At 42.2% G+C, this 13569-nt stretch overlaps 1 protein-coding gene across 1 annotated transcript in view; it reads left to right on the forward strand.

The window, feature by feature from the left end:
- Positions 1 to 3240: 3240 nt before the first annotated feature.
- LOC145393690 (uncharacterized) overlaps positions 3241 to 13569 on the forward strand; it is a 32648-nt gene continuing 22319 nt past the window's right edge. Inside the window, exons 1-2 of the mRNA XM_080267737.1 lie at positions 3241 to 3369; positions 4838 to 4914. Coding sequence (XP_080123863.1) covers positions 3241 to 3369; positions 4838 to 4914 — 206 coding nt within the window. The remainder of the gene's footprint in view (positions 3370 to 4837; positions 4915 to 13569) is intronic.

Below are 13569 nucleotides of genomic sequence, written 5' to 3' on the forward strand. Positions count from 1 at the left end.
GCATAGATGGGCAGTCAGAAGCACGACTGGGCAGTTGGGAGCATGGGTGGGCAGTTGGGAGCGTGGATAGGCAGTTGAGAGCGTGGATGGGCAGCTGGGAGCGTGGTTGGGCAGTTGAGAGCATGGGTGGGCAGTTGGGAGCGTGGGTGGGCAGTCGGGAGCATGGGTGGGCAGTCAGAAGCATGACTGGGCAGTTGGGAGCATGGGTGGGCAGTTGGGAGCATGGGTGGGCAGTTGGGAGCGTGGATAGGCAGTTGAGAGCGTGGATGGGCAGCTGGGAGCGAGGTTGGGCAGTTGAAAGCATGGGTGGGCAGTTGGGAGCGTGGGTGGGCTGTCGGGAGCATGGGTGGGCTGCTGGGAACGTGGGTGGGCAGTTTGGTGCATGGGTGAGAGGTCAGAAGCACGATTGGGCGGTTGGGACCCGTGAGTACGGCTGGGTAGTTGGGAGCACGGCTGGGCAATTTATATTCAACTTGTGAATTATATTTCGTACTGAAGAGGTTAATGGAGGGCGTATTTAACCTCTGCAGCTCCACGCGTCTCTGATAAATTCAATGAAGTCATCAATAGTTGTGATCATAGCGAAAAATCCATATAAAATACAACTAAAAGCTCAAGGATACATCGAAATATACTAAATCATTCTAAAAATACTTTAAAATATGTAACAACACCATTAAAAAAAAACATAAAACAAAGATGGCGTCACTCGTCCAGTAGGAGTCACTCCGTCTGGATGGCGCCACTCCGAGCCGGCACGCATTTCCTGTACAAAATTCACATAAATCCTTTACTATATCTACCTCTACATAACTACAATTACTGAAGTAACAAATCTATGTAAAAACTCGCACATAAAATTCACCACATATTAGTAAATTTTGTAGGATACTCACGCCGCGTTCCTTTCACTACCTAGCCTGTCTCAGAAATGGGGCAAGTACCCCGCCACGTAACCAGCCTTGGCTTGGGCTGCGTCTCCCTTCGCGGTACAACCTATTTATTACTAAATTCAGTATCTACAACCCTATATCCACCAAATTCAAGTCTTTCACAAATTCAAACTAGTCACATACGAAAAATCTGGACTACATTTTGTGTATTTTGAACATATCGCTATGCACATAATTGAGGCCACCGTCAAAGACAGGACGTCACAAGAGGTGACTTATTGCAATGCGTCTGCTCAGCTGGGTAGAGTTTTAAAAATACAAAGAGTATCTATAACTGACTCTTGCAAAACTAAACATCACTTCGTTTGCGATGTAATATTTCATGTTCGGTATACTGACGCGGTGTTTTTAATTAGTTCATGTGCGTAAGAGTTATTGGGACATTTAATGAATTGGCGGGAAGATTTGAGACGGCTTAGGAAGTACGGCATCCCCTTTCCCTCCATCCCCCTAAAACCACCGTACCCCAACCCTCCCCCTCCCTTCTCGTTTTATATATATATATATATATATATATAAATATATATATATATATATATATATATATATATATGCCTACCTGTTTATTTATTTTTGATGAATTAGGACCTGGATGATAAATGTGACTTGGAGAACAGGCAGGAGGGTGGGGACGTGAGGGATGTATGGAGAATCAGGAAAAGGCATATATTTCCCCCATGCCTCCTCCTGAAATCACCCCCCTCCCTACTCCCCGCCTTTCCCCCATCTCCTTCCTTTGTGATGTTTCTCCGCCTTTCCTCCGACACCAAAATATGGAAACAAATTGTCACCAACTTATCTAGACTTGTTTTTACAAGAAAAATACACGTAAAGATTTTACATTTTCCCTGACACTTCTTTCCTGCAAAGTCAAAATGGCATAATGCTCCTCTCGTAAATAAAATTTCTTTTTTGTATGCAGAACGAAAGACAATGGATGCTTCGACACTCCTTAGCTTCGTTCATTTATCTAAGCCTAAAAAAATAAACGCGCCGACAAACTGAAGAGATATTAGAGGCAATTAACACTCAGTAATTTAATAGCGTTTGACGGTAACAAAAATTAAATATAAACAGGAGTAACCATAGGCTGTGTATAATGATAAATAATGGAGGCTGTTTGTGTGGAGGATGTTAATAATGGTGGATGTTGCTGTTCATAATGGAGGTTGATGCTGCAGATAACGGGGGCTATTGTGTTATTAATGAGGCCGTTGCTGTTAGTAATGAAGGCCGTTGTTGTCAACAATGAAGGCCATTGCTGTAAATAATGAAAGCCATTGATGCTAATAATTATTAGCATCACTGGCCTTCATTACTAACAGCAACGGCCTTCATTATAATGAAGGCCGTTGCTGTTAATAATGGAGGCTGTTACTACTGCTGTAAATAATGCCAGAGTTTGTTTACACACAATAAGATGGCCTGTTTGTAAATTCTTCACTTTAAACTAGGCAGAAAATTCTCTCTCCATCTTATGTTAATCACGAAGAAGTGCTGTGGAGAGATTACACAGCCGTAGTTTATCTTTTTCTCGGCCAGGTTAAAGTGAATGAACTAAAAATGACGTCATCGTGCTGGAGGGGCACCGGATACCTTAACCCCTTCAGGACGAGAAATTTCCCTCTTGTCCCTTCAGTCCAGACCTGAAGAGACCTGAAAGGACCCGTTTGAACCTGAAGTGATATAACTGGGTCTCACTGGACCTGAAGGGACTTTAAACTGGACCTGAAGTGACTTGGCTGGACCTTAAATAATTTGTTGGATTTGGATGGACCGGAAGCGATATTACTGAGTTTGCTGGGACATGAAACGACTACTGGACCTGAATGGACCTTAAGTGACTAAACTGGACCTGAATGGACCTGAAGTGACTAAACTGGACCTGAATGGACATGAAGTGACTAAACTGGACCTGAATGGACATGGTGACTAAACTGGACCTGAATGGACATGAAGTGACTAAACTGGACCTGAATGGACATGAAGTGACTAAACTGGGCCTGAATGGACCTGAAGTGACTAAACTGGACCTGAATGGACCTGAAGTGACTAAACTGGACCTGAATGGACCTGAAGTGACTAAACTGGACCTGAATGGACCTGGAGTGACTAAACTGGACCTGAATGGACCTGAAGTGACTAAACTGGACCTGAATGGACCTGAAGTGACTAAACTGGACCTGAATGGACCTGAAGTGACTAAACTGGACCTGAATGGACCTGAAGTGACTAAACTGGACCTGAAGTGACTAAACTGGACCTGAAGTGACTAAACTGGACCTGAATGGACCTGGTGACTAAACTGGACCTGAATGGACCTGAAGTGACTAAAATGGACCTGAATGGACCTGAAGTGACTAAACTGGACCTGAATGGACCAGAAGTGACTAAACTGGACCTGAATGGACCTGAAGTGACTAAACTGGACCTGAATGGACCTTAAGTGACTTGACAACTTGAAGTGACTTAACTGGACCTGAAGTGACTTGGCGACCTGAAGTGAGAGCTACGAGTAGATGGACCTACAGTAACCTAGCTAGACCTGAAAGAACCTGGATAAGCCTGAATGGACCTAAAGTGACCTAAGTGGACCTGAATGACCCTGAATGGACTTGACTGGATGCAAATGAGCCCTAAACTCACCTTATTGGACCTGAAATCACCTTATTGGACCTGAAATCACTAAATATAGGGTACCTGAAATCACCTTACTGGAATTCGGGCCCTAAGTTGTATTCTGAGTCATATTTATAAAGGATTCTGACTCTACTCTTTTCACTTTAACTTGGCCTAAAATTGCCATATGTCTGTCTTCAATACAGTGTTGTAACAATGGATTAGCACTAGAATATGGTGCTAGTCACGAAGAAGCGATTTGGAAAGGATGCAAAGACGCAGTGTCATTACAGTATACCTAAACTATATTCTCTTTCATTTGGCCTAAAACTGTCATCTCTCCATTTCAAATGCAGATGGTGTAACAACAGAGCTGGACTACGACACTAATCACGAAGAAGTGCTTGGGAGAGGAAAGTAATGTCGCAGTGTATCGTTCTGCCACTAAGGCATGTGAAATATGCTGCAAAAGAAAGATAAAAAGAAATTCTAGCTGAAGTTAAGGTGCTCGAACAACACATTATCGACAGAATACAATGCTTATCACGAGAAAGTGCTATGGATAGGATGTGGAGCCGTAGTACATTTTTTTTTTTTTTTTTCCATTGAGCTTGGTGGAAAGAGTTGCAAAGGGATGAAAATCTTGACCAAGGTAAAAGAAAAAATAAATAAATAAACGCACCTTTTTCATAAAAACATGTATGTAATAAGAGTTGGATAAGTGACATAATTATCTGTGACAATGTTTGCAAGTGAGGTAAATTAAAATTCAAGCTTTACGAAGGTGTACTGTAGAGCTGGATTGGGAGTGGTGGGACGCCTTCGTGCGGTGGCACTGATATTGGCGGTCGTTTCCACTTGTCCAGTTGCAGATACGTCCCTCAACTCCCACCGTATCCCCCGTGAGCTGGATGGACCTGCAAGGGGAGAGTAACTCCAGCCTGCAGTCCACCGGGATCATATTCTGATGAGCTTGGGACTATTTGCCTACTAGGAAAGTATGTGCTGGATATTGTCTTCTTTTAGCAATTCACTAAAGAAAACAAAAGCTTTGGAGGGTAACACGTATACGCCAGATTTTAAGTTACTGATGGGGGTTTACGCCATGAGACGCTTTGTGGCGGAGCTTATCTCTGTAACTTGGTCTTGGGACCTGTGGCAGGGTATTGATCCAGTACTCTGGGGTACAAGGGCAGTACATGATGCAGAGTAGCACAGTAGCCTACGCCTAGATGTTACCCCTGGGTACTCATATTGCCCACCAGCACATGAAGGCTGGATGCACACCTGAGTCCAGCGGCGCCACCTGCCCAAACCACGATTCGATCCCTGGAGCTATCGGGTTGGCAGCTTCGTTGCTTGCAGCCCTAACCACTCAGCAGCTCAGTTATTTGGGAGTTGTTTTAAACGTCTTAGAATCAAGAGTAAATATATTAATAAGTGCAGTTTAAACTGCAAGTATGTACAGTGACTACCAGCATTAATTCTGAAGGTGGTAGAAAAAAATAATAAATTAATAAAATATACAAATCAATAAAGACATCGTTGTGTATGGTACTGTTTATCTACAGTTATGATGATGATTATGATGGTGATGATGATGATGATGACGATGATGCAAAGAAAATGTACATCTACTGTACAGTCAACTGTCTTGGCAGTGGTATTTGTTAGAGTCCCTCGGCAGCACTGTTGACTAATCTGAAATACAGTAGCATGGACTCGGCCCCTCCCACATACCAAGCCCTCCTTATATTGGAAAAAAAAAAAAAAAAAAAAAAAAGGTAATACAGGGTTACACATATATAACTCTACTTCCACTCCGCTGGGCGATTTCTCGTGTGCTGTGGGAACGGCTCAGTCAGTGTTATCAGTATCTACCGCACATCATTCAATTCTCACTCCCACTGCCACAACCCCCACCTACATTACCCGACTGAACCGTCCACGCAACACATAAGATACTGCCACCATTAATTTTTTGTGGATCGCTGAGTATATGGTATTAACCCTTACCCAATACCCTGTTATTACCGCCTACATTTATGAAGCTTGGTCAGACCTCTCGCAATGACAGGATTAATGCCTGGTGTACACCTGTATCGAGGAATTATTGACCTTTCCGATCCGTGGGCGTAATATATACCTGTTAATTGAGATCAGTTCCACATCAGCTTCACATTACTGGCTACCTGCACATACCTGCCTCTAACTTGCTACCTTCCCCTGTCACCCAAAGTCAACCTACTGCCATACACTCCGCAATTAGCACCTCAGAGCGTGACCGGCAGTTGAGGAGACGGGAAAAGCGTGAAATGCAACACGGAAGTTCGATACTGTTTATTTATTCCCCGTCCATACGCTGTTACAGACCCAGTAAAGGACAATGGCACTGCAGAAGTAATGAAACACGAGAAAATATGAAACATTCAAGTACTTTTCGTATTGGCTTTACTCCCAGAGCAAACAGTTTAGCAGAGTTTAAAATATGTCGTCCTGGTTTGATTTTAAAATATGTCCCACTGGTCTGGTTATGTTACTAATGACTGTGAGAGTTGGCCCGTACTAAATACTTCCCCACTGCCCCTCCTTCCCCTCATACAGCGTTTCGCACATGTATTCCTCCCCCTCTTCACCTCCTTTCCACCTTGGAGAAAAATCCTGGGTATGTCCCTGCACGAAACATTTCTAAATACGTGATATAAACAGGACATCAGCACATAGAAAGTCGGGAGGAAGTTGTGAGTGTGGGTGTGAGGGTGGGAGTGGGGGTCAAACTAAGAGTGGGAGTGGCGGTAGGAATAGGGGGGAGTGGGAGTGGGATTGGAAGTATAAGTGGAGTGGGGGAAGAAGCTGGAGTAGGGGTGGGTGTGGGAGAGGAAGTGGGAAAGGGGTGGATAATGTGAGTCGTACAATCCAAAATGTGAGAACCGCAGAGTACTATGAATAATGTGGAACTGAACGATAACTTACTAGAACTCTTGGATGAATGTGTATTTCTCCAGAGTAGCTAATGCTTTTGCTTAACTTCGCTCTCAACATTCGTGAGGTTCTTTTATGCCTATATCCTGTACACAAATTCTCTTATATTTATTTTTCCTCCCTTGCCGTCTCATCCTCCTTTTAACATCGTTTTCTCCTCTTTCCATTCCTTTACAATTTTCTCTTTTTTTCTTCCCTCGCTCTTTCCCATTCCTTCTTCCTTCCTCTGTTCTCCCATTTTCCTATCCCTCCTCCCATTCTTCCCCTCCCCTCCCTCTCTCCATTCCTCTCATCTCTCCATCATATGCTTCCCTTTCTCTCCTCTCCTTTTTTTTCTCTTTCCTCTCCGTCTCTTGTCGCTTCCATCTTTCCCTCTCTCTTACTCTCTCCTTTCCTCTCTTTGCTCTCATTCCCTGCGCTCTCTTCTGCCCTCCCACTCCATGCTCCTTTCCTCTTCCTCTCCTCTCCTCTTCCCTCTCTTCTCCTCCACCCTCCCCTCCCTTCAAGCTAACCCACCCTAACAATAATGAAGTAAAAATGAGTGAATTAATCAGCCAGTGAATAAGGTGTGAGTCAGGGCATTTCCAGGAAGTAATTAATGTGTTTATACCATCAAGGCTTTTAATTTCAGTGGTGTCACCTCCAAACAATTGTAATCCGTTTATGGGACACCTCCTACCACGAAGGGGTTAAAAAATAAGAGCCATCAAGCCCTGAAGTATGATGATACCTTTTCATTTTTTATGCCTATATGTATTTTTGCTACTTATATTCAACAAGTATTTTTGCTACTTATAATTCAACGAGTAGTTTTGCTACTTATTCTACGAGTATTTTTGCTACTTACAGACGAGTTTAGGTAGCCTGGGTGAGACTTTCGAGATGCAAATCCCTTCACTACAAGAAGTATCTCCTGAGGATTATAAACAGCGTGCCGGGATGGCATTAAGATGGTACTGTGGTGAAGGGGGTGTGTTTCCACGATCAGATCTTTATTTAATTTCTGTTACATCCAAAAGAGAATGTTCACTTAGGGAAGACCTCTGGTAATGGTAGAAGCAGCTATATTTTACATCAGTCCCTACAGTACGATGTCGCATTAAAAAAATAAATAAATAAATAAAACAAAAACAAAAGAACTTGCTCCCACCAGAAGATATAATTTTGCTTGAAGATGGCCTTAATGTGTACCTGAATACTTATTGCCAGTTATTATGTAAACACTTCTATATAATAACTATCTGGCGACCTGGATATACATGACTTGGCTGAAAATAAGGCAGGATCAGGAACCAAAGGACATTCCCTCACCACCCCCCTTCTGGATCCGCCCCAGTGTGATGTATGGTGTGAGTGAGGGGCAGGGGAGGAGGTTCGGGTGGTGAGAAAGGTTTTGTTGTAAGCCTTTCACTAAGATAATGACTTCTTTTGAGTAATTAATACCTACTTAAGACGACTGTATCAAACTCCCTAAAGACCTGACAACTCCCTTTAAACAGTGAATAAGCATAAGCATAATACATTCCTTATTATAAGAGAATAATTTATAATAACAAGTACCTCAGCCAACTATGCGATGTAAGTGTATATATTGTACGTTGGAAGGTAAATATATGGCAGCAATTACATACTATAAAAACAAGAATAAAAACAGCAAAAAAGTAAACACATACCTCTTTCATTAACCTGGCGTGCCGCGACGCAGGTAATTTAGTTACATACGTGCTGATTACGAGGCGATAAAGGAAAAAAAAAAACTTATATAAAAGCGTGTGTGTGCGTGTGTGTGTGTGTGTGTGTGTGTGAGAGAGAGAGAGAGATGTGGGGAGGGGGAGACAGAGACAGACGAGACATGAAGCTGACGAGGCAAAAAACACATGACAGTACCCTGTTTGTCGGTACTGTGTGTGTGGTGAGGCCCCCCAACACACGGGAGATAAGATCATATTTACAATGGATCTTAACCTACTTCTGCGTCTCCATAGCAGTCAATTCCCAGGCTCCTACGGCTCACCCTCAGCTGAATAAAATAGTTCGGTGTTAGCTGGAATAGAATACAAGGGAGTTTTCCTGACCATGAGAGGGTTATCACTGCCAAAAATCATCACACAGTTCTGCCATAATTTCAGTTTCATTAATAATTCGACTCAGGTTTGGTTCTAAATTTTATGGCACTGAAGAAAAAATGTAAAAAAAAATCAAAGTTTACATGAAGAAAGTTTATATATTTTCCTCTTTTTTTTTTTTTTTTTTTTTTTTTTTTTTTTTTTTTTTTTTTTTTTGAGTGCTCGGTGGCTATGATTGAAGAAAAAGTGTAAAAATAAGCAACATTACATTCATCTTAAGGCGAAGAAATTTTGTGAATAATATGAATAAGGTCCCTTTATGGAGACAAAAACAGTGCAGGGCTAAAAGGAGTCTGTTTAGCACACCCAACCACTGTGAAGGATAGTACTGTGTGTGAAGGGTGTAGGGTGTAGTGTAGGGGTGTACGGCGTCAGGGTGAGAGGGTGTAGGGCGTGGGATGTATAGGAGATAGGGTGCGGGGATGTAGGGTGTATGAGCAGTGTGAGAGGATGTGGGGTGTGGGACTGTAAGGTGTAAGGTGCGGGGGTGCAGGGTGTGGGGTAAGAAAGTATAAAGTTTAAGGGGTAGGAAGTGAGGGTGTCAGGTATATGGTCCATAGTGTAGGGTGTGGCGCTGTCAGATGCAGAATTTCACATGTAGGGTGTGAGGGTGTAGGGGTGTTAGATACAAGATATATGTAGGGTGTAAGGGTGTCATATATAAGGCTTAAGCTGTGGGGCGTAGGGCAGTGGTTCCTAATATTTTTTTTTTCCTGGATCCTCCGAGTATCTGTGGCCCTCATCTAAATCTTCATTTGAAAATACAAAATAAATGAATAAATAGATAGATAAATAAATAAATAAATCATTCGACTGACCATGCTGGGTATGAGATTATAACAACTCAGGTGATCAACAATAAAGATGGTGTGAGTGCACATGAATAAACACTCAAAAAAGAGAATTAAAATATCGGTGGTACGGTTGAAATGACATTTTTTGTTAACAAGAGAGGTGCCAGTTATTGAGACACAAAAAGGGTACAAAAAAGATCATCACCATTTTTTTTTCAGCTTGATGAGTAACAGGTAAAAAAAAAAAATGTTTTGAAGAGGAAGACAGAAAAAACTAATAGAAAAAACCCACGCAGCCAATTTGCTGATACCAGGGTAGTGAGCCACTCTTCTTTACCAAAGTGTTTATGGCAATGGAGTTGCTTCTAAGTTAGAGGAATTGATCATTGTCTACAAGTGTTGTGTATACGAGATGGTTGGCAGAAAAACGATTCTTCACCAATATTACCCAAGCAAAAATCTTTAAAAGTCCAGTATCCAGTGACTTCAAAAAATTAAGATTACTCCATGGCCCCTGTGAACATGCACCATGGTCCCCCAGTTGGCCATGGCCCCTAGTTCTGGAGCCAGTGGTGTAGGGTGTAGAGGTGTCATATACAGGGCTAAAGATGTAGGGTGTGGAGGCGTCAAATACAGGGTTAAGGTGTAGGGTGTGGCGGTAATTGGGTGTCAAGGGGGTCGTGAGCGGTGAGGGTAAAGCCAGGACGGCGCCCACGAAATTTTACAAAAAAATCGTTTTATACGCAGCTTCACTGTAATCGATTTTGCAGCTTACGTCATCTTACTACTTGTACTGTATTATGGATTTTGTAATATAATCAACTGCATCATATTCAACTGTATAACTTGTAAATTCACCGTAACTGATATAACATACGTCATATCAGTGTAACCGATTTTATAACCTGTAGTTTCACTGTACTGGATTTCAAAAGAAGCATTTTCTCCGTATTCGAATTCATACATTTGCACTTTCCCTGTCATAGGTTTTAAAGCATGCAATTTCGTTGTGATTCATTTTATAACACGTAATATAACTGATATCGACTTTATAGCATGTAATAACACCACACTCGATTTTATTGTGTTGACCATAAAGGAATCCACTAATTTTGCCTGCTCACTAAAAAAAAATGACCTTAGTGTAAATATAAGTCATTCATCTGAACAAATCTTGGTATTGTGACATGCAAGTTAAAAAAAAAATATATATATTAGTAAATTTTTGAAACACAGTATAAAGCGTTTGTTCGAACATGACAAAGATCCCTAACCTCCTTCAGCTCAGACGATGGCCAAACATAGTAGAGTGGAGGGATGGTTGGACTATACCTTCTTTTACTCTAACTTGGCCTAAACTGCCATCTCTCCATCTTGAACACTGAGCTGTAACACTATATTAATACTAGAAATCAATGCTAGTAGCGAAGAAGTGCCATGGAAGAGCTGTAGACTCGTAGCACCGTCTTTATCTGCCAATGAGCTAAGTGTAATAAGCTGAAAAAATGAAAATCTGGGCCAAGTTCAGGTAAGAGGCATAGTATTATAAGAAAATTTTAGTGTTTACGTATCCTCATTCACTTGCACGTATATAAGAGTTTTTCACCAATTTTCACCATTTTTCTGTCAGAGAGAGAGAGAGATGCGAAGGATACATAAGGATGAGAGAGGAAGGAAGAAGGGAGGGGATAGAGGAAGAGGGGAGAGGGGGTAGTGGGAAGAGGGGTGAGGAGGAGAGAGGGCAGAGGGGAAATACAAACGCAGAGAAGGAGAGATCATAGTGCGTGTGTAGCCCTTCCACCACACACATCCACACCCCCCTCTCCACCACCACTACCACTACAGCTACTACTACTACTACCACCAGTTCTACCACAACTACCAGTACAACCAAAGACCTAGCAGTTTGGTCTGGTAGGTTTATCGTTTTTTGTATTTTTTTAAATCTTAATACTACTACTGTCACAACTACCATAACTACCACAACCACCAAATCGTGTTCTGCCCCTGTACCTACCACAAGTACCACCATCCCCACCTCAACTACAACCATCCCAACCAAAACTGTCACATCTACCACTACCACCATCCCAACTTCAACTACCTCAACTACCACCATCCCAACCTCAACTGCCACAACTACCATCATCCCAACCAACACTAACACATCTACCAGTACCACCATCCCAACTTCAACTACCACCATCCAAACTTTAACCACCACAACTACTTCCATCTCAACCAAAACTGTCACATATACCACCATCCCAACCTCAAGTACCACAAATACCACCATCCCAACCTCGACTACCAAAACTACCACCATCGCAGGCTCTACCACCATTCCAACCAACCAGCCTCTCTCAATCTACAGGTAAGCCAGTAAAGCCACTAGTATATTTAACCCATTCAAAGAGATCGCCTGACGGTCGCAAGAATATAAAAACACGCGTCATGGTACACATTCACATCATTTCCACTTCTCATCAAAAAACTCTTCAAGCAAACTTTCAAACAAACGAACGACTCCCAAACACACCACCAGCTCGTCCCCCACTATTTTTTTTTTTATATATTTTAAAATCACCATGCAGTATCCAAAAATAGCCCCCCCAAAAGCAAAAAACAAAAATCGTAATGCAGGACTGAAGGGAGACCATTTATAACTTCACCATGAAAAGGCTAAATAAAAATATATGGTGGTAGCAAGAATATAAAACTTGAAATAAATAAATAAAACTATAATGAAAATACATAAAACACTGGCGTCATGGTACTCAATATTCTTTTAAAAATTTTCACTTTCTGTCTTAGAACTCACCACACGAAAGTCAACCAAACGATCTACCTTGTACCCATCCAAGGCGCTGTCGCAATTGCCGGCTCAGAATTTTCTCTCTTCATTTTCCCTCTTTTCACGTGTAAAGCTATAATATTCACGCCCTATTATTCTCAGCGCCAGACGAGCTAAAATTTTCATGTCTCAAGACGCATCACGCGAGAGTCAACCAGGCGGACCAAGTGTTTACCCACCTAGAGACGCCTTCGCAGTTCGTGGCTCAACATTTTCTTTCCCTTCTTTTCTTTTTTCACCAGTAAAGGTTTGTTATTCATGACCCCCTACCCCAAGGTTCACAGCGCCAGACTTGAATTAAACTTGGGGTGTTCCGTGACGGGGGACAGAACTACGTGCATGGAACCTTGTCTCTACAGTACTCGTTCCTCATGGCTATTGACTTAGTTCATGAATAATTCTTTAGCCACCCCTCTTCCTTTAGTTTTACGACCTTTTTCTTGTTGGCTAAGGAGAATCTCTAACACCTCTTCCTCAGCTATTTCCTTTGTCTAATACTCATTAATATCCTCTGTTATGGTACTAATGGGAACGATGTCGATTTTTAAAAGAAATAAATAATATACAAAAGAAAGTAAAGTAATACGTAAAATAAGTTGGCTTTTGGCGCCCGTGCGGAAAATAAGAAATCACACTGAGTTCCAGATATGCTCATGACGGATCTTGACCAATTTCTACATAAAATTGGACACGTATTATAAATGGAGTACGGTGCTTCGTAGCGTATTTTCCCTACACCATTTTTACTCTAACTTGGCCCAGATTTTCGCCCTCTTAGAGCTTCTTTCACGTAGCTCTGTGGCAGAAAAAACACAATACGACGGTTCTTTATCATTACCACACCTCTTCTTCGTGATTAACCTTGTATCATCCCTATACCACTGTTATTGTACCCTAACTTGGCCCACATTTTCGTTCTCTTGCAGCTTTTTTCACGTAGCTCTGTGACGCAAAAGAACATCACTACGGCCCTACATCCTTTCCATAGCCCTGCTTCGTGGTTAGACTCGTATTCTTGCATTATCTACTGCAACAACTTTGCCATCCCTATCCCTCATCCCCGCCAATACCCCTAGCTCCTATCCCTACCCCCTAATTCCCCCTCTTATCCCACTCTTCCTCGCGTCAGTGCCCATCCCCTTTAATTACTTCCTTATCGACCCTCTCCTCTCACCCACCTCAACCATCACCTACCCCAATTCTCCATCCCTTTCCTAATCCCACCTTTCTACTTTGCTCCA

Source organism: Coenobita brevimanus, chromosome 25 (assembly GCF_032717465.1).
Source record: "Coenobita brevimanus isolate Jiangsu-jjx chromosome 25, ASM3271746v2, whole genome shotgun sequence".
Classification (NCBI taxonomy): domain Eukaryota; kingdom Metazoa; phylum Arthropoda; class Malacostraca; order Decapoda; family Coenobitidae; genus Coenobita; species Coenobita brevimanus.